The sequence below is a fragment of the Perca fluviatilis genome, chromosome 21 (genome assembly GCF_010015445.1).
Source record: "Perca fluviatilis chromosome 21, GENO_Pfluv_1.0, whole genome shotgun sequence".
In the NCBI taxonomy this organism is placed as follows: Eukaryota; Metazoa; Chordata; class Actinopteri; order Perciformes; family Percidae; genus Perca; species Perca fluviatilis.
This window is the reverse complement of record NC_053132.1, coordinates 17,731,803-17,752,670: the sequence shown is the minus strand read 5'-3', so window position 1 is coordinate 17,752,670 and position 20,868 is coordinate 17,731,803. Positions and strand designations below refer to the sequence as shown.

The 20,868-nt window shown below is 42.8% G+C and overlaps 1 protein-coding gene across 1 annotated transcript in view; it reads right to left on the bottom strand.

Annotated features, from left to right (window-relative positions):
* si:ch73-103b11.2 (nuclear-pore anchor) overlaps positions 1-20,868 on the bottom strand; it is a 53,952-nt gene that overhangs the window by 7,249 nt on the left and 25,835 nt on the right. The window contains exons 5-19 of the mRNA XM_039789139.1: positions 20,518-20,602; positions 16,058-16,277; positions 15,256-15,805; positions 13,778-13,935; positions 12,570-12,702; positions 11,024-11,093; positions 10,491-10,547; positions 10,311-10,379; positions 10,102-10,191; positions 6,910-7,019; positions 6,724-6,762; positions 4,882-5,656; positions 4,667-4,783; positions 2,513-3,781; positions 3-2,420 (exon numbers count right to left, since the gene is read on the bottom strand). Of these exons, the coding sequence (XP_039645073.1) occupies positions 3-2,420; positions 2,513-3,781; positions 4,667-4,783; positions 4,882-5,656; positions 6,724-6,762; positions 6,910-7,019; positions 10,102-10,191; positions 10,311-10,379; positions 10,491-10,547; positions 11,024-11,093; positions 12,570-12,702; positions 13,778-13,935; positions 15,256-15,805; positions 16,058-16,277; positions 20,518-20,602 (6,160 nt within the window). The remainder of the gene's footprint in view (positions 1-2; positions 2,421-2,512; positions 3,782-4,666; positions 4,784-4,881; positions 5,657-6,723; positions 6,763-6,909; positions 7,020-10,101; positions 10,192-10,310; positions 10,380-10,490; positions 10,548-11,023; positions 11,094-12,569; positions 12,703-13,777; positions 13,936-15,255; positions 15,806-16,057; positions 16,278-20,517; positions 20,603-20,868) is intronic.

Here is a 20,868-nt window from a genome sequence, read left to right as displayed (position 1 = left end):
ACCTTAAGACTTTCAAAGTCTCTCTGGTATTTCTCTCTCAGGCTGGCCACATCTCCTTCTAGGTGCTTGCTCTCCAGTTCGTCCTTCATGGTGCTCATCTGAGCCTCCAGCTCCTGGATGCGGTCCTTCAGGACCACCATGGAGTCCACCTCTGACATGATTTGTGCATCCTCCCCCTTCCCCTGTTCTTCCTCTTCCATTGGCGTGGCGACCTCATCACAAGAAGGCGAGTCGGAAACCCCAGGACCTTTTTCATCCTGTTGGTGCTTTTGGATACACTGAATGTTTTCCATATACTCTGAATGTAACTTTTCAATCTCCTGTTTGTGGATATGCTGGAGCTCATAGATCCGCTGCTCAAACTGCTCCTCCAGTTTCCTCACATGACCCTCATGGCGCTCCTCCATGGTGTCCATGTCCACCAGCAGAACTTCTAGCTTTCGTTGACTGTCAGCTGTCGTCTCCATGAGGGCCAGATCAGTTGAGACGCGCCCTTTCTCTGCTTGGCTTAGCTCTTGCTTGTGCCTCTGCTTCAGCTCTTCTGTCTCTCTCTGAAAATGCTCCTCCAGGAGAGCCAGTTGCTCCTGCTGCTGGGATAGCTGGTTCACACGCTTACTGATCTCACTCTTCAGTGTATGGTTCTCCTTCTGGAGAGTGGAAACGGTTTGTGTGAAGTTGAGGTGCTCATCCTGTAAGGATAATTCATATTTCTCTTGGATTGCGCTGACATTGCGGGCATGCTGCTGGACGAGATCATCCATGTTCTGACCAGTCTGTTTACACCAGCCCAAGTCTTGTTCGTGCATGGCCTGTAACCTGCATGCCACATAAGCCACTTGAGCCTGGATTAGGGCTTCGCGCATACAGAGAGAGGTACTTGTGAAATGATGTGAAGTTTGGTGGCCAAGAAGAGCATGGATCATTTTAGCCAGTCCAGGATGGTTTCCACCACTTTCTATCTCTTGGGCATACTTATGGAGGATTAATGCTTGTCTTTGAAGCTCATTAGCCAGGTTGTCATGTGCATTTTGCAGCGATTCTATAGAGTCAACACCACAAGAGGGCATTTCTCCAGCCAAGTGTCTGTCTACAATTTCCTCGGCCAAGCCTCTAGCCTCTTCCATTTCAATCTGCTCCATGTAGGGAGCAAGTTCAGGGGGGTGAATGTCAGCTAACTTTTGTTTACTAAACCCAAAGTTATTTTTGACTTCTTTTATTACATTTTTCAAATCAGGCCTTTTGGAAGCTTCAATAATTGCTTTCAGAGCCATTTCCCTTTGATGCAGGTTATCATGGGCATCAGTCAACTCCCTTTTCAGTATTTGGAATTTCTCTTCATAGCAAAGTTTAAGGTTTTGAATAGAGTAGGCCAGCTCTGCTTTAATGAAGGTGTTAAAGATAACTGTGGTATCAACATCTACATCAGCTGAAACGCTGCCCTCTTTGGATTTAGCAACATCCGTCTCAGCTTTCTCCAATTCTTTCCAGAATGCACTTTCTAACATCAACTTCCTGGTCAAGACATCAGCGTAAACTATAGCCAAGCAATCTTTGTCACCCCCTTTAATGTTCTCCATGTCTTCCCATATCTCCGCAAGGGATTGTAGGAGGTCAGACTTTGAAGTCTGTATTAACAAAGCCATCTTGTTCAAAACGATTGCTTCAAACGATAACGTTTTAGCAAAGAGGTGCAGGGCTTCTTTATCTAGAGTCTCTGGGACTTGATTTTGATGGACAACTGGTGATTGTTCTTCCAACGTCTTTTGTCCTTGTCGGATGTACAGTGATGCATTGAACAAATCGTTCTCTATCTCTGACAACGAGTGCAGCTGTGAACCAGTGGTATCATGAGAGCCACTGAGAATAGTTCTGACTTTCTCTCTACTATTTTCTACACACACCAGTGCCTTGGCATAATGCTTATTGGCAGAACTACTCTGTATCCCACTTCCACAACTGAAATCCTTATTAGCGTTAGGCTTTGTTGTTTCGGTCATTGTTAGATCAATCTTGGACATGTCTTCTGCTTGGATGGATCGTTGCTCTTCTAGATTCTGTGTGAGGTGTCTTAGTTTATCCTCTGTGGCTAGCAGTTTGGTCTCTAGAGCATGTACAATGGAGATAAACTTCTCTGGGTCACTACTGTGAGAGAAGGGAATATCAGATGAGAGGTTTCCTTCACTTAGATGGATTTCTTCATCTACATCCTGGTTCACGGTTTGTCTTGTGTCTGCAAAGGCAGTGCTCACATGGCTAGTGTCCAGGCCCTCTAGATTTATATATTTTTGGCAATGAATACTGGAAAAACGTATCCTTGGTCTCTTAGCTTGAGACTCCTTATCATCTGGGGAGTTCTCTGTGTTGGATGTATTGTCAAAGGAAAGTAAGAGTTCTGCGTTTGCTGATAAGGAGGCAGATGTTTGGAGGGGTTTTTTGGGGGGGGGGGGTTTTTTTTGTTTTTCTTGTTTGGTTTTTTTTTTTTTTTTTTTTTTTTTTTTTTTTTTTTTTCAGCATAGCCCAGCTGCAGGGCATTGAGATGTTGCTCTAACTCCGCTATGCGGTCCTCCGCAACCACAAGCTTAGCTTGCAGATCCTTTTCAGCACTACAGGGCTCAGCCTTATCTAAGATGCTTTGACTCATTTGACAAAGAAGCTCCTCCTTAGCTTGCAACTTTTGCTCGGTTTCCTCCAAGCTGTTGCCAAGTGCAGCCATTTTAACAAGGGCCTCTTTCAAGTCCTCTTCCTTGCGTTCCACAAGCCTCTCATACATCTCCTTAGTCTGGCGGATCTCTTCCTCTTTCTCTCTAAGGAACTGGCTTATTTTCTGAAACTCTTGAGTAGCCCTCTCATACGAGTGCTCCAGGGTGTAGTAATCAGCTTCTTCCGTTTCTAGACGATTTCGGAGCTTATTCACCTCACGGTCTGCTTCTGCAATCTGGTTAAGAAGCTCCTGACAGCGACAAGTGAGATGGCTTTTCTCTTCTTCTAGCCTACGCACACTCTCCCTTAGTGACTCTACCATGTCGGTCTTCTGGGCCAGCTCCTCTTGCAACTTCAATATTTCCTCCCTGCATTCCGTTCCTCCAGAGGCCTGCCTCCCTCTTAACAGGGCCTCCACCTGCTGCTTAGCCTCAAGCAGTCGGTTCTCCATCTCTTTCTGTGCAGTTTCAGCCTCAGCTAATCTTCTACACAGATTCTGTCTTTCCCTCTCATGACTCTCTTGCATGCTATGCTGCTCCTTCCTCAGGCGCTCCTCTTTCAGTGCCTGACCCTTTTCAGTAGCACTTTGCCGAGCGGTCACCTCTTGCAGCATCTCTTGCAGCCTCTGTATCTCTCTCGTGTGGTCTCGTTGCAGGGCCTGCTGGCGCTCCAGGTGCCTAAGGGCCTGGCTTCTCTCCAAGAGGCTGGCTTCTACTTCACGGAGTCTTTCTTCACTGTCCTTAAGCTGGGCCCGTAGGGTGGCCTCACCACGGCCATATTCCTCTTCTTGTTCTTTTGAACGCTCCTGCTCAAGCTTGAGCTCATTGCGCATTCTGGCCACAGCCTGTTCACTGGCCAAGATTTCAGCCATTGCAGATGCTAGTTTAGCCTGCAGAGCCTGAATACCAGACTCATGGTGGTCTACAGCATGCTGGGCTTCTGTGTAGCTTCTCTTTAGTGTCCGAATCTGCTGCTGAGCAAGGTCCTGCTTGCGCTTTTGGGTCTCCAACTCGCCCTGCAAATCTTCATTAAGCTTGTGCAGGTGTTGCCATGGTACCATGGAGGAAGAGGGTGTTGCACTCTTGAAAAAGATTGATGAGATAATTTAATTAATGACATCACCTTACTTCCTCTTCCATAAACGGAGTACCACATCTCGGGGGTAATTAGGAAAAACATTTTTTTCCTTTCTTGATATCAATCTCTCTTTTGATCAGTTTATTTCCCCAAGCTTCCACTGTGCTTTTTCAGAGGTGACTTGGAAATTGAAAATTAGGGTGGGTCAATAGTGATTAAAAAAATAAATAAATAAAATAAAATCTAAAACAGACCAACTAATTCACTTTCGCAAAGTAAATATGATGCAATACAAAAAAACATTCTGGTTGTGAAAACGGCACAATTTAAAAAAGCAATTAGTTAAAGTAAGCAATTCTGAAACACTGAAAAGCATGCAGAAATCAAGCTTGAAAAGGGCACACAGACAAAGCACAGATGAGCAGAGAGAAAAAGCACAGTGCAAGGCTTCATGATCAAGTTTCTTACCTTGGGCATATCAGATCAAATCAACTATTTTCCCAGGAGATGTGCAACTCCGCAAAAACAGTTAGTGAAAACTCATGCTAAGAACACCACAACCATGCATATCAGTTTCAGAGAATAAACACCCACACCTGTTAGTAGAATTTTATACAAGTTACAGTAGACACACATAAATTGGATCTATCATGAGCAAGTAGACTGTATAACAGAAATGCAATCTACACAATTGACAGCTGACAGTTGATAACATTTACTGCACCACGTTTGACCAATACATTTATACTATCTTGCAAACTTTAAAACCATTATAAACATTTTAATGTTTAAGATTTCTTCATCAAAATTCATGTTGGAATGCGATTCATACATGTTGTCCGTTTTAAAACGCATACAAATCCTGCACGATGAATGGTGAGTGTAGTACCTGTAGCACATAGCCGGCTCTGGCACTTTGTTCTCTCCCTAGAGCATCTTCCAACTGCTCTTTTAAAACGTTGTTTTGCTTCTGTAGTCGGTCCAGCTCTTGCTGCTTCTGTCCCAACTGAACAAAGAAAGAAAGAACAGAAATAATGAATGAATGGCACAACATGCTCCCATACTATGATTATGTATGTATATGAATGCAATGAGGAAATGCACCTCTTTGTCTAGCAGCGCAGCAAGCTCATGTGCGGGCAATCTGTCAGAGTTTCCTGAAGTTGTGTTGATGGGCACTTGCTTCTCTTCTCTTAACGGTGTTGTCTCCACCTGATGCCATCGTTGCTCAATCTCTTCTCGGACACCTGAAGTTCTGCTGTCCTTATCTTCACTGGCAGGACACATGGCCGTAGGGTGGTCTACTTCCATCTTTCCTTGCTCTTGACATTCAGGTATCGACGGCTGTACCGGTGATGTAGTGTTTAGTGTGGACATCATGGTAACAGTGACAGTATTTGGCTTGTGGGTTGCACTGGTTGTGCTATGTAGAGGGACACCCTCACTCCTCATAACACTCTCCTTTTCTGCTTCTACAGTCATAGAAGGTGGCCGAGCACCTGAAACAGACGAGGTTTGGATGGAGGAGGTAGAGACAGGAGAGGACGCTATAGAGGAAGGGGAAGAGGAGGGAGAGCAATATGAGGACGTTGTGGAGAATGATGAGCTGAGGTCGACTGTGTCTGCTCGTTCCTTCGCAGGCTTTTCGGTCTGTTCCATTTTGAACTCAGACCAGTCAAAAGTCTTGGAGCGGCCCTCTCGTCTGCGCTCACGAACTCGGCTTTTAAGGGGCTCAGAGGGAGTGGCAGAGGCATTGTTGCAAGCTAGCTGTCTGTGGACATCAGACTTGGGAGTCACAGGACTGGGGCTTGGCTCAGAGGTGGCCTGTAAACACGGCTCCAACATCACGTGGGCCTTTGTCTTCTCCTCGGGGAAGGATCTGAATAGACAACAACACAAAAAAAAAGAAATGTAAGATGGCTTTAACAGAACAGGATCAATCTTTACATTTATATCAGCTCGAGCTACAATACTATTACATGAAGCTTTGCTGGACAAACAACAATGCATACATTTGTGGCAGTGCAGCATCATTTAATTGCGCATTAAAAGCATGATAATCAGTGAAATGCATCAAAGTCAAAGCATCAACATCAAAATGCTTAAAGGGCACGCTGCATTAAGCTGAAAGCAGCTTTGGTGTTAACAGTCATAATCTGAGGTAAGCCTGATGGCAGACGCCTGCCTTTAGCTGCTATTTGTATACAGTAGTAGCTTAAGGTGAAAAATGTGTTTGATTGGCACTCATGGTGTTGAGGGGCAAAGCATTTAAAATAAAATAAAAAAAATTGTCCTGACAGAATAATCTATTTTCACCACGTTGTGTGTGGACATTTCAGGAGGTATGAGTAAGGGGAAAATGAGAAGGCACAGAGCTCAAGAATGAGAAAGAGGTGTCTGTGAGGCGTCTTTGCAGAAAGACCAAAAATATCACACATTCTCCCCTTGAAGAGAGCTGCCTCAGAGACCCACTGGCAGACTTTATGACTCCGTAAATGCCGGTCAGAGCGTGTATACAGCATCATGTGGCAATACTCAGCTTTTAAAAACAAAAGAAAGGTTAGGTACTTACAAAAACCCTCAGGTGAACTGTGGTTTTGGAACAAAAAATAGAACTGTATATGCCAGCTCTTATCATTCACTCAAGGCTTTTTCCATCTGTGCTACAGTTGTGATTTTGTTATTGTTCTGTGATCATTTCCAAAAGTTAGAGTTACCCATTCAAATCACTCTCTGCTGTTGATCAGCAGGAGTTTCAGTAGGTTATTCTAGTATGTTGATGTGATTGCAGCGTGTGTCTCTATAGTGGCACAACTGACAGGGAGACATTACTCAACAATCACATGACATAGGGTGGGACAACAAACACGCTGGTGCTGACATTGCTGAGCAATTACATCACTGTTTCGAGGAGGGGGAAGATATTCAACACACAAGCACTCCAACCTGGGCTTCAGAACGGACAGTTTCAGAGTGATGTTTTTCCTGGAAGCAGGTTGAAAATACCGGTTGAGGGAGGAAGAGAAAGAAGGAAAGAGGGTGAGGAAGAGAGAGGGATTCAAATAAAACAAGTGAAAAAAGCAGCAGTTGTATCTGCCAGTGATTGAAGTGTTAATCCTCTTTGGGTTTTACCGGGTGACATCGGGGGCAATAGTTGGTCGCACATTCTTCATAATAGCCTGAATCCAGTTGCGACGGATTCCAGAGGTCATGGCTGACAGGGTGCACACTCCCTCTTTACACTGAAAGCAGAAAGGCATTTCATTGAAATGACTGACAGGGATGCGACAACATGGATTAAAATACCTTTTTGACACTGAAAAAACAAAGCACGTTTTTGTACAAGTCTAAAATAGAATTAAGACTGGCAGCAGTTGAATTGCCTAGACAATGCAAGCCCTTTCCTGTTTCAGAGGACAGACTCATTTGTTGCTCTTCTTTCACTGACCGTAACCAGAGGTGGTGGGTAGACAATTTATATTTACGGCTTAAGATTTCCTTCAGTAACTTCTTTAAAATAAATGTATTTGTAAAATTAGCTTTAATGCAGAATTTTTTTTAACATTGTGAGTGAAAAATTAAAAACTTCTACTTAGTTACAATCTACATTCTCTCCATAGTCCGGTAGCTGCACCCCACTTATCAGCAGAAGACTAAACGGTTAAAAAAACTGAAATGAGGAAAACATCTCCTTTGCTCTACTCTGTTAAACTTCACTGAGCTCATGTTTTGAAAGCTTTTTTTTTTCGACTATCACTTCACCATCTAGACTACAAGTAACCGAGAATGCTTCTGTTTTATGTGCAATAGAATCTACAAACCTTTCTGCTAGGGGTGATTTGCTAGATTTTGTCCTCTAGGATTGCTGCTCTCCTTTTGCCACAACATAATAGCAAAATGCAGAGTTTTATAGTCCAAGAGAGGCAACCATTTACATAAACCTCATCTAAAACTATTTATTTAATGTGGAGGAAAACAATGTGTTGCTGTTGTTGAACACCCAGCGCACTGGACCCCTCAGGGCTGTTGCTTTGTCACAAATTTAGGGAAGCTTAAGTGCAGTTTAGAATGAATGTGAAACCGATCTGAAACGCAAGTGTGAAACGCAAAACGCAAGTAGCTTTGTGGGCGGATCTCTTGTGGGAAGCGCTGTTGCTATTATACCGGCGGGATAAATGACCTTTGCGCCTGACGCAAATCTTAAATGGGTTGGTCTGAAGTAGCTAGGTGTGGTTTGGGCGTAACGTGAAAATAACCAATCAGAGCGTCATCTCACATTCCCTTTAAGAGCAGGTGTATTGTTCCGTGCCGGATTGCTATTATGACGGCAGATTTGCCTGGCGCACGCCAGCGGGAGCTGTCCGGGATGCGGCAAAGTAATAAATGCCCGTCTTGGCCGGGTGGCGATGTTGCTGCGGCCTCTCGGGCGCGTCTCCTCAAGTCTGGAGAGGATTGCTGCAGCCATGGAGCGTGGGCCTCCAAACGCATCACCTGCCCCTTCCTCCTCCCCCAACTCCATCTCCGTCCACCCGCTCCATCAGGAGCGCATCGCCACTCCCGGACCAGATTCCACCGGAGTGTCCAATCCCACCGTAGTTCAACATCACGTCTCCTTAAGTCCTCTAATATTTCCTCATTTATGTCATCAACACATCCATGATTCATTGAAATGTGTAAAACACAACAAGCCACAAAGAATGCTGCGACTTTTTGAGGATTGTACTGTAAAATGCCTCCTGACCTATCCAAACACATGAAGCGCATTTTCAGTAATATTTTTCTTTGTAATTATATATGGTTTTCAAAAATGTGAACTGCTGTAGATGAGAGAAGTGTATGCGCATTGTGCACACGCTACATTATGGCCAAGCATTCATCTCTAAAATAGCATCTGAATAACGCGCCACTGACTTTAGACCAGGTCAGGGGCGGAATTGTTTTCTGAAACTGCAAAATAGCGCCAGGGGACGTTTGCGCCGGAACACGCCTCCTCTTTTCGCTGAACCGCCCCCAGGAGCGCAAATACATTCCCTAATTTACCGACGTGCGTCTGTGGAGGGAAAAGTCCGCAGTGCGTGGGGTGCAAAATAGGAATGATACATGCGTCGATGTACAAAGGCAATTGCGCTGAGTGCAAGATAGGGCCCTTAATGTTAATAGTCTCTAGTTTTACAAATGAGTTGAGGCAGATGCAACACTTTTACATATACAATTACACAACATTACATTTCGTTGCCATCTGTCTTCGTAATGCCTTTGACTGCCAAAGATTGGCAAGAAAACCGTTCTAGCATTAAAAATATCCCTTTAAATCCTACACTCAACGGCCTTAGCTTTACTTTGTGTGCAATACATTTAACTTAAACCTTTTAAACAGGGACCTCTAGTGGAATTTAAGTGATACAAGAACACACAAGTGGACACAGTTACTTATTAAAGCTTCTGAGAACACAGTAATGTGATTTAATAAACCAGGTACTTTATTCCACTGCTTTAACTGCAATGGCAGAACAGCAGCCCCGCCAAGTGCAGCCATGGAGCAGAGGGAGTAGACATAAATACTGGAGTTATTAATTTCTCGACACCAAACCCATGTTGTTCTTAGCCAAACAGACAACGATCCCCTTTAATTCTCTATTTCTGACTTCCCCCAGAGAAAACAGCTGGGGAAGTTGCATCAAGCAAATGTTAACAAAATAAATAACTTTGTAGCAACCGTTCTCCTCATGTAGGATTATTATGGCAAATTTAAACCCACCCATTTAAACGATTGAACTGCATTGCAACTATATGCGTCCAGTAAGTATTTTGCCAGCAACAAGTGCTAAAAATGTTTAATGGCCAAAGGATTATATGACAAAAGTATTCTGTCATGGTGTTCACAGCAGCATCCATAGAACTGCAGAACTATTATGCAATTATAGGTCAGAGCTAAATTACTGTAAACATTATTGTTTTTGAAAGGGGAGTGGTGAGTAAATGTGGACAAGGACGGGACTTTTGAATGCAAGAGGTTAGGTAAACATATTGTGAAGGATGAGGGGTACAAGGGTTCAGAGAGACAAGCAGGGCTGACGACGGCTGCAGCAGATTTAGACCACTATGATGTCAGCCTCTCACAGAGAGATGACAAGTCAAGTGACATCCATCATGACGGACAAAGAATCGTTTCAGAAAGACAAAACCTGATACCTAAAGCTGCATCACATGGCTGGATATAGACTGGCAGGAGACAGCAGAGCTCAAGTGTGTAGACAATGAGTTACATCTTTACTCGTGATTAATGACGCAAGACAATCGATGACATGAAGAATCCCCACTCACCAGGATTTGGAAGCCATAATTCCTCTGGACCGGGAACTCTTTGACATCATGACATGTGGAGAGGTCAATCTCCCCATCCAGTTCTGAAGCCTAAGGAAAAAAAGTTTTAAACAAAAACCCAAAACAGAACAAACAAAAAGGTCCTAGGTAATTGCCTATTCATTCTTAATAACTGTCAAAACCACACAGTCTCTTGAAGATAATTTTACCTCCTCGGCTATTGAGTCCTTGTAGTACCTCAAACTCTGATCTGTCAGGACAAACCAGTGTTTCTTCCACTAAGGGACAATAGCAACCATTAATTGTTTCACCGATCCTCTATGGGTATAATATGATTTTTTTTCCAGTAGATGAGATGTCATTTAATCCCATTAATGAAAGAAAATTACCATTCCGTCTTCGTACAGCTTTGTCATCCATCCTTTTTTGAAGTTCAGCAGATCTGGCTGCAATTAAAACAGATTAAAGTAATGTGATATTACATGATACAACTAGATTAACTCATAAAAAAAAAAAAAGGACAGCTACCACTTAGAAGTGACTTTTGATTAAACATCAACCACATCATCAAAAAAAAAAGGAGGCCAAAACAAATACAATTTAACATTTTGTGCTAATTTGTCACTATATTGGAAGTCGTCACTAAGTGAGCATTCATCACTGAGTAATCAGTATATATAGTTGACATCTCCCTAAACACTACTGCATATGTATACGTATGTACACATTACATTAGGTTACTACCTCAGCTCAAGCAGTATAAGTACAGATACGTAGCTTCAGCTAAAGAGACTGACTGGCGGGAGCTGGACTTTCCCTGTGAAACACAAACTGCTGCACACTGAAACCAAGCTCAAGTCTGTTTATAGACTTTAAAGTAAAGCATTCGTCCAAAACCTGTCCTCTCCTCACTCAACAATACCTTGTTTTTGTTGAGCTTCATCAGGTGTGGTGTCACCGCCTGGCAGAGAGTCATTCTGATGCCTAACTGCCTTCACTTCAAATGTTGACAATCTGCTTCTGTCTGTCTGTCCCAGGGACATACACACGACTGCGGCTACATCTGTGATGGCTATTTATAATCATCAGTAGCGGTGGCAGCAGTGGTGTGTACATGAGTGTGTGTGTGTGTGTGTGTGTGTGTGTGTGTGTGTGTGTGTGTGTGTGTGGGCGGGGGTTCTGGCAGCTGAATCTCGGCCAGAGAGACCAACCACACACTGACTGGATCACCCCTGCAGCACTGAACAGACCTCGGATCAGTAGTAGGTCAGTTTGGTAGGAGTCAGACGTAAGAAAGATACCAGTGCAAACTTAAGCAACTATAGGCATACTTTAATTTCACTTGGGATGACTGAAGAGACAAGTGTTGATTTAATATTGTATATGCAGAAGTCGCAGTGCTGTTTGGGTGCATGCATAATTGAAGTTCAATTATGTGCACTGACCAGTGCATACTGTCATTCTCCTGAGCAGTGCACATTACAAAAAAAGTTGTTTATTTGGTGCAGAAGTAGAATAACTAACAAACCACCACTGCAACATAATAGGTTCGATCTCTGCTGCAGCGCTTCTGAAAGTGCTCCACTGAACACAATTGGCCGTTTTCATGGGTGGGGGGTGGTGAGGGGATGCATCCATTCCTTCCATCTGCATCTCATTCTGTCACTATCCTTTAAGAGGACTTCCATGTTTGTCACGGGTTTGGCCCCTTCCTTGCTGTCCCTTCTCCTCTTCTCTGTGCTCTGCTCGTCTTGCTCTTCATTTAGCAGGTGGTGCTCCTCCTACCATCTTTTCCTCCTCCTTCCTCTCCACCCTTCATATCCACCACATATTTAACCTCCTCCACCTATTTCTACCATACCTATACATACACTCCAGTGCCTTAGATATTGCCCCTTCTTTTTGCCTTTTACTGTTTTGGGCTCCTAGTATACTGTAATTTTTGTGGTCAACAACAGTGGCCTCATGAGTGGAGCTTTATTGTGTTCCACCTTTAACAATAAACTGAAATGTAGGTGCTTATTCTAATGTATAGGTTATACTTTGTAGCCACCTTTGCTTCCATTCCTGCTTCCATCCATAGCTTGGGGTATCTCTCTATCCAGTTTGCCATCGGCTCTTGTTTGCCATTCCTCCTTTCAAAACGCTCGACTCAGTGAGTTGGATGAAGCATTCTGTTTCAGTTTTCAATTCTTTCCCAATTCTCGTTGATTCCGTTCTACTTTGCTTGCCATTCTTACATCTATGGATCTGTTTCTTTGTGACCATTCCTTGTATTTTTGCTTTATGTTTTCCATCCATTGTCTTGTTGGCCAATCTCTCCAGTCTTATCTTTTGCACTCCATCCGTTCATTCTTCATGTCCTATATTTGCTCAATCTATATTCCATTTCTTCCCTCAATTATTAACCATCTTCCCTGTCCCTGCTGAGAGAAAAACGAGGCCCCAAACCATGATGCTGCCACCACCATGTTTGGCCAGTGGGGGTGGTGTGTTTGGTGGTGGTTTGCTGTTGCTTTTCGCCAAGCATAGCGTTTTGCATTGCTTCCAAAGTTCCATTTTTCTTCTCCTCCACTACACCTTCTTCCTGTTTGGTGGTATCTGGTGGCTTTGGCAGGCTTTAACACACTTTTTATGGTATGCTTTAAAGAATGGCTTTCTTCCTTGCCCTCTTCCTCCACATTTATTGCGGTATGTCGACTGCTTGCTTCCTATGCTCTCCTACACGTCTCTCATCTGTACATCCTGCGAGTTCATAGTGTGATCATGTGTCCTTCCTTGCTCCATCTCTTGTGCTCTCATTGTATGGCTGAGTTTAGAGGTGACGGTCTTCCTTGTTTGTAGTGGTCTGTCTCCCTTCCTTTCTTTATGCTTGCACGGTGCTCCTTAGGTGTTTAAGCTTGCACCAAGATCTTTCCTTGTATCCATTCCACTTTAACTTCTCCCGTATCCCGGTGCCTGGTGTGTATCCCTTATTCTTCCACTTAAGTACTCTCCTGCACTTTCCGTACCCTTCCTCTCTATCACACGTGCATTTTCAGTCACTTCATTCCTTCACTGCTATTCTATTATCATCTTTTGTTTTTCAACATTGGATCCATTCAAGATTTCATTCGTACTTCTGGGGGGTGGTTGTGGGGGTGTTTTTTGTGTTTTTTTTTTTTGGGGCTCTTTTGTTTTTCCTCTTCTCCCTGTCTGTTCCTGTGTGTTTTGTCTTTTCCTTCTCTGTCTCTCTCTCTGTGTGTGTCTCTGTCTCTGTGTGTGTGTTTGGCTGTCTTTGTGTGTGTGTGTGTGTGTGTGTGTCTGCCTGTGTGTGCTTTTGTGTGTGTGTGTTGTGTGTGTGGTCTCTCTCTCTCTCTCTCTCTCTGTCTCTTCTGTCTTTTTTTTTTGTCTGTGTGTTCTTGTCTGTCTCTGTCTCTGTCTTTCTTCTCTGTCTCTCTCTCTTGTCTGTGTGTGTGTGTTGTGTTTTATGTGTGTGTGTGTGTGTGTGTGTGTGTGTTGTGTGTTGTGTGTGTGTGTGTGTGTGTGTAATGTGTTTTTGTGTGTGTGTTTGTTTTCTACCACCTGGACGTACATGCGTTGTGTGTGTGTATATATGTGTATGTATAATATTCAGTCATTCAGTGAATTATTTTAGTATTTTACACCTTTTTAGATTTAGTTGTTCAGGATTAACAAAAAGAATGGCATACATGTTTGTTAGCCAGATAGCGCCTCTCACTGCGGCCTTGTCTCTGGATTAGCGTGGGGTTAGCGGAGGGCTCATGGGAGCTGCTTGTGTCCATGCGCTCTACAGGCTGACCCTCCTCGAATCGGCCAATGACTTGAGAACGCCTAAGAGACACAAAAGGACCATTCTTTTCAAAGATGTATTCAAAACACAGCATTTCACTCAACATAAACATCTTGTCTGACAATGAGTTGAATATCTAAATCATTGTGCAGCATTAAAAAAATAAAAATAAATAAAAAATAAACTGTTCTCAAAAACAGCAGCACATCATCCTCAAATGGTGGCAGAATCAGCATAAAAACAAGATCAAAGCATGATATGAAAGTGAATTTGAGCCAAAATCAATGTCCATGATGAACACAAGTAGTTTCAGTTTATTGCGTGCAGAATGCAACACTGATATTACTGCACAACATTTCCATACAATATGTAGGAAGTTTGACTTTGAACATCATTCTAGACTCAAAGTCCCTTTTATAGACAATGTGCAAGGTAGAGGTAATATCCCTAAAGAGACCAATCCAGAGATACATCAAATAATAAAGATTAGGGGTTATATGATGAGAGATTAAACTTTAGAAGAAAAGGAAAATGACTAGGATGGTGGATTAAACGACTTGCAGAAGTAGCAGCAATGGCAACACAGTCGGCGTTACCTTAAGGCTTTGCAGTTGTGAATGTGTAGGAGTTTTGTGTGTGAGAGCACAAGAAAGGAGGAGAGATCAAACTGTACGTAAACCAACCATCAGCACCAACCACCTGTGTGTGTATGTGTGTGTGTGTGTGTGTGTGTGTGTGTGTGTGTGTGTGTGTGTGTGTGTGTGTGTGTGTGTGTGTGTGTGTTTGTTAGTGTTTGTGTTCATTTGTTCCCAGACAGTGCAGAGATGAAATGAAAGAAAGCAGGAATCAGCGGTGACCAGCAGGGAACAGCATTGGGACAGGGGTGGAAGGGTTGGTTGAGCATTAGCGCTGAGAAGCTCTGTTCAGTAGCCCCTGGAAAAGATTGAAACAACAAAAACTAGCAAAGTAGCAAGAGCAGAAGGTAAGAGATCAATAGTAAGTAAAGTAAAACATGCATTTCAATCCTCAAATTATTAATGGAAAACCACTGGTAAAGCTAGGGGAGGCAGCAATAGCAAAAGATGCTCAAGATATATGAGTGGCTTAAGGACAGCAGCCACGGGGTGGTGCTAAAAAAACTAAAATGCTGAATGCTTAAGGCAATGCATGAGCTTCACATAATATTTTACTTGGCATGCTATCTATATGTTTTAAGGCTAAATCAAGCGCTAACAACCAGTATCTCATTAATGATTATCAAGTGAATCTGCATGTATTTTTCTGCTATGAGATATGCAACTTAAAATGTCTCTGCAGAATATTTTGTGTGCCGAGCATGACACTTATCCATAACCTTTTACCTGCGCTCCTGTCCGAACAGCCGAGCCACCTCCTCTCTGCCAGGACTCCGTGTCCGTGCCCTCAGCTCTTGCCGCTTTTTTTCTGAGCGGAAGGCTTCACGGTAACTCAGTCTGCGCGCCCTTGGCACATCGGACAGCGCAGTATACTCCCTGCCAGACCGGCCCAGTCTGCCGTCTCCACCACTGACACTACCGGTGCTTCCTCCACCACCACTGCGTCCCTCCCAGGTGGGTGTAGTCCCACTGGGTTCGGAGTCCAGCGAGCTCTGGGAGGAGCTGATGGTGGAGTAGCTGGGAGAGACAAGCGCACCTGGAGAAGGGAGAGAATCTTGGGAGGGTTGATAAGGGGAAGGTTGGGATTCAGACTCAGAGTTGTACCTGGGACTGAGAGCTCCTAAAGAGGAGGAGGATGCTGAAGAGGACAGGGGCAGATGCTGGGGTGGCTGGGGTGGCTGAGAGTACTGTGGAGAAGGCTCTGACTTTGTCTTCTCCAGCGAAAAGTAACCACTCTCCACTCGTACCTTGCGTCCGGTGCTAACGGTGCCGCCATCTGAAGCAAGGACACAGTGCCACCAATATGAAGCACCCAAAACCGTCTGTATATAATGCTAAATGTGTGAACATACATTACATATCTACTGTATTGTATTCTGCAAAATAGTGATTAAAAAGTTAGTGACTAGGAAGTAAACTAAAAGTGAGCCATGTGCCATGTGAGAGTGCCTTTATGTTAGTTGTGAATAGCAAACGTATAGTTTTTCCTTATCCAACAGTGAAACAATAGCTGAAGCATAGTCCTCACCATCTTGAGTAGTGATATTGGAGTCTGGCTGGCTCTGGCTCAGCTGGCTCAGGCAGGAGGCACTGCGGCTGCAGGGGATGGTGGCCCTGCTCCAGCGGCTCTCCTCCTGCCACAGAGTGGCACGGCTCAATGGGACTCGCTCAGCACTGGCAATGCTGCTGGGCAGGCAAGGGATGCTTCCTCCACTGCTGGTCACCGTCACCTTGGCAGGGCCAGGCTCCTGGGTGCAGGTTTGTGTTGGAAGGAGTGGATGGGAAGAGGAAATTACATAATGGGAGGTAAGGTCACAGAGAGACTACAAAAAGGAATAACAGAAGGAAAAAGATTGAAGAACAATTATATACTAAAAAGTAAATGTGAAAAACTCCAATAAAAAGGATATATCTTTTCTTTAAATCCTGACTTATTGATGTATACTGTATGTGCTTCAAAGCCAATCACAACACCACTGTATCATTATAACAGATTATCTCACTTATTACTTCCAGTTCGTTCAATGTTGCGCTATTCAGTGCACAGCATAGTAATCTATGGCTTTAGTTTGAAGAGGCAATTGGTGTTCAGTGGCACAGCTCAGTGGTTTTGCTTTTTTTACTTCTTGGGTTTTTCATGTGTATGTGTCAGGTAAATCCAATACTTAAAGTGACAAAGCAAAGAAAAATTGCTTTCATCATAGGTAAAATTACTAATTCTGGGGAAAGAGAAGAAGGATGCGTGGAAAGGAGAAAGAGATTAACAGCTTGACAAAGAACAAAGAGCTAATTCATGGCAAAAACACCTGTCAAATTGAGGGAAACTGAACTAAAAAAAACAGACATTCTGCAGAGGAGGAATATATTGGAATAGAATTTCTAGGATAAAAACCATATAGATTATCTTCATCTGAAAGATGAATACAAAAAGTGAAATCAATCACTCATTGCTGTTGTGTTCAAAGTCAGCATATAAAAAAAGGGCCTGTCGGTGTTTGGCAGACTTGCGAGATCACTTGAGTTCATCAGAGGAGAAAGAAAGATTACCAAAGCAAAGTGCAATCAATCAGCCTACTTGAATCTCCACAAACATGCTATTGTGCTAATAATCACTCTTTCAGTATCGGAGAGAGAAGCAGAAAGCATGCCATTTTTATCTACCCTCCACCTGGATTGATTGGGATTATAATAAACACTATTTATTGGGCTGGGAGTTCAAAGCCACTAAGGGTGAAGCAGGACAAGACGTTTGGCCAAGCTGAACTCACTGGGTGTCCATTCATGTCTTCAGTGGAAAAACACTGGCTTGTAGTTTCTCCACCCTGCCAGTCACAAAAAACCTTAGATGTTAATTTTAGCTATGTAGTGTTGATTTATAAACAATACAGATAGACCCCAAAATCTGTCTCAATGATTTCATTTTTCTTTTTTTGCACTTCGGTGTTTAGCTTGGTTCTTATTTAGACCAAATTCATGCAAATATAAGGAATATACTATTACAAGATGTTAAAGAGTTTTGTTGCTTAATAGCCAACACAAGAATCTGAAAGTAAAAACTTCTTTCAGTTACAATATGAGACACACATATGTTCCCAGTCATATAATTGTTTTGTACTTAAGGTCAGGTGCTTCAATTTAGGGGCACTACCCAGATAGCAAACATGTTACAGTGCTTAAGTATTTACAATAGTTTGAGCATATGTCACTAGTAACTTAAGTCAAAGTGGGAGGAGAGCTTTCAGGTGGAAATGCAAGCCTTAACACAACTGTGGGTTTTTATCTGTGACAATCAATATCACATTTCCAACCCAAAACAACTGAACAGCCCTGAAGACAATGATAGAAACTGACATTAGACAAGCAGTGAAAGCATAATCACACTCACACATTATCAACCCTAATTATATGGCTCGGCCTTAACCGCTTGACTGTTCTTTCAAGCGATGCTCACTTCACACACATGCAAAAAAAATAAAAAAATAAGAACTCCTGTTGTACAGCATCAGCCAGATTTTTGAGCTAGTATTGTTATTTAACGCAGAAATCAACAACCTATTGAGATAAAAAGTTTATAGAAGGTACACTCATCTAGACGGGAAAGTATTGTTGATGAACACAGCAACACTTAAGAAACAGTCGAGGTCATCACTGTGTCACCGCTGTCCCTCTGCAAATGAGCCTATTGGGGTCAGCCTGTCTGATTCAGGGCACCGTCATTAGAGGAGCCAGACAATGAACTTCAGAGAGAACTTTGTTGGCACTATCCACAAATTTGACCTCACATCAAAAAAGTAGGTAGGGAAGGGGGAAAGCTGTATGGGTGGTAAAATATTATACAATCTAATAGATTTCCTCTTTTTATTGAAACCATTACTATAATAATAAAGCTTGACCTAGTCCTAATATGTTATTTCTACCTACCAGGGAGAAATCTGACTGCACTGACATGAAAAGTGCATTCTTATTCTCTATAAGCATTACTTTTCTGATGGATGTCACACACACCGCTGCAATGACGCTGCTCACCTTGCTCTCAGACTGTTGAACACAACTGTGTATTGTTTTATAGTTGCTAAACTTTGTGTGGATATACAAATTTTATTTTATTTATTTTGAGTAGGGATGCACCGAATATTCGGCCACCGAAAATTTTCGGCCGAAAATGGCCCAAAAGGGAATTTTCGGTTTTCGGCCGAAATACTTTTATCACCGAAACAATACGGCCGAAAAGGTTGTGATGACGCAAACAGAAACCGCGACCTGCACGTCTGTCAGTACCCGATCCGTTCCACCTGCAAAGCGTCGCAAAGAGGTTGAGACGGACCGCGGAGTGAAAACAATGAAAAGTACGCTCTTAGAGTCTGTCAGCACACGTTTCAGTGAGATCTATTCGGATCCTCTGCACTTCATCGCGACTGTACTTGATCCGCGTTATAAAGACCATTACTTGGATGCGGAAATAAAGCAGGGCGCACGAGAAATGATCCAGGCCGCGATGGATGCGCGGAGAACCCGCGTGGAGACGGAGAAGGAGAGCGACGCAGAGCGGCAGCGCGCAGGAGGAGATCAGAGCGCAGAAAAAGAGACTCGTCTCTCTGCACCAGATGAGGGGCATGCACCCTCGTTGTCTGATAGGTTCAGTGAAATCCTGCAAGAAAGTGCCTCAAATAATAATAATAATAATAATAATAATAATAATAATAATAATAAGTAAGCTATTCTGTTCTTAGGCTACTATGTATGTGACTATCAGATTGTAGCCATATTTCTGCTAGATATTTTTTTAATTAAACTTTAATATTAATTTATATAATTGCAATGCCTTGATTTTAGTAGTGTTAGTACACAGTCATAGCCAATATCAATATCTTTCGGTGTTTCGGTTTTCGGTCTTGGTTTCCTCTTTTTCGGTTTCGGCCAAGAATTTTCATTTTGGTGCATCCCTAATTTTGAGTCCTTCTAAAGACATTTCTCTCCAAGGGGAAATCTTTCTGAGTCTCTCTACAGGGTGGTCAATGTGGAAAGTCAGCTAGTGAAGAGCACTACGGGGGATTCAAGCCCTAAAGTCCACCTTTACAGACTCACAGACTTTGACGTGCATTCTCAATAAGTCTGCAAGGCTCAGAGCTGTCACGTTGTATAATGAGAAAACGTTTGTAGGATCCTTCATGAAGATGTTGAGCCATTTTGTTGGAAACATAATGCAAGTATTTCTTTCAGAAAAACAGCTGACTATGTGTAAACTTGTAATTCACACTGTTTACCAATGACCATCAATTATTGTAGATGTATTACTTAATTTAGGAGTATGTGGCATGCAGTATATTTGTCAATTGAGACTGCCATGTCATGGGACTTAAAAAATGCAAATATGGATAGCATAAACTGTTCATCATGTTGCTGGCAGAAAAACAATACATCTCTCGCTCTCTGCGGGGGAAAACAGCTGGTGTAGTTTGAGTGGAATGAAAAGCCTTCATACTGCATACTTCCACAGCATATGTTGTCCTTAAATATACGGTATGTTCTTTCTTTGCTATAGCAATGGCACCTTTAACACATGCAGATCATTTATAATGCTCATCTTATTTTAAATAGTGTTGATATAAAGTCTTATAAAAATTCAAAGTGTGAGCATGAAATCATTCTAGGAGCTAAAAATGACACATTAGCGGTCATTTTAGAAATACTTCAGTTATAACGCAAACAAGCACAGTTACTAAACGAGAGTTGCATCAGAATTGTTGCTGCACTTGCTACCGGAATGACCAAATTCTTTTAAAATCACCTAAACCTTATAATCCCAAAATACTGTTCATCTGTAATTTCACTAAAGCTATAGCATCCTCCTCTCCTTATTCTCTGCTACACACCTGTACACAGGTTTAGGTTTGCCAGGATTAGGCAGCATTCAAGAGCCGTACACAATAGCTCAGTGTGAGCGATGTAAAAGCACTCTGCTATGGAGTGTGTGAATAGGTGCATTACCTGCTGAGTGGGTGCATCAACCTTGCGTTTTTTCTTCTGGTTCTGCTTGTTGGTCCTGGGGTATACAGTCAGAGCCTCCTGCCACCTATGAATAGTGAAACAGTCAACAGTGTTGTTCTTGGGGCACTAAATGAAGACACAAACCCTGCACCCATGGTGGATCAATATATGACTGGGACAACGTTCTCTGGAGCAACGTATAAACCATTATACTTGCCAGGACAAGCATGTGCATGACCCAATACCACTAACTGATTCAAAGAACAGATACAACTACAGTGTATTATAAATTAAACCTCCTCTACTATCTAGACAGTAAGGTAATGCAGCGACAGAGAACATTTAGTCACC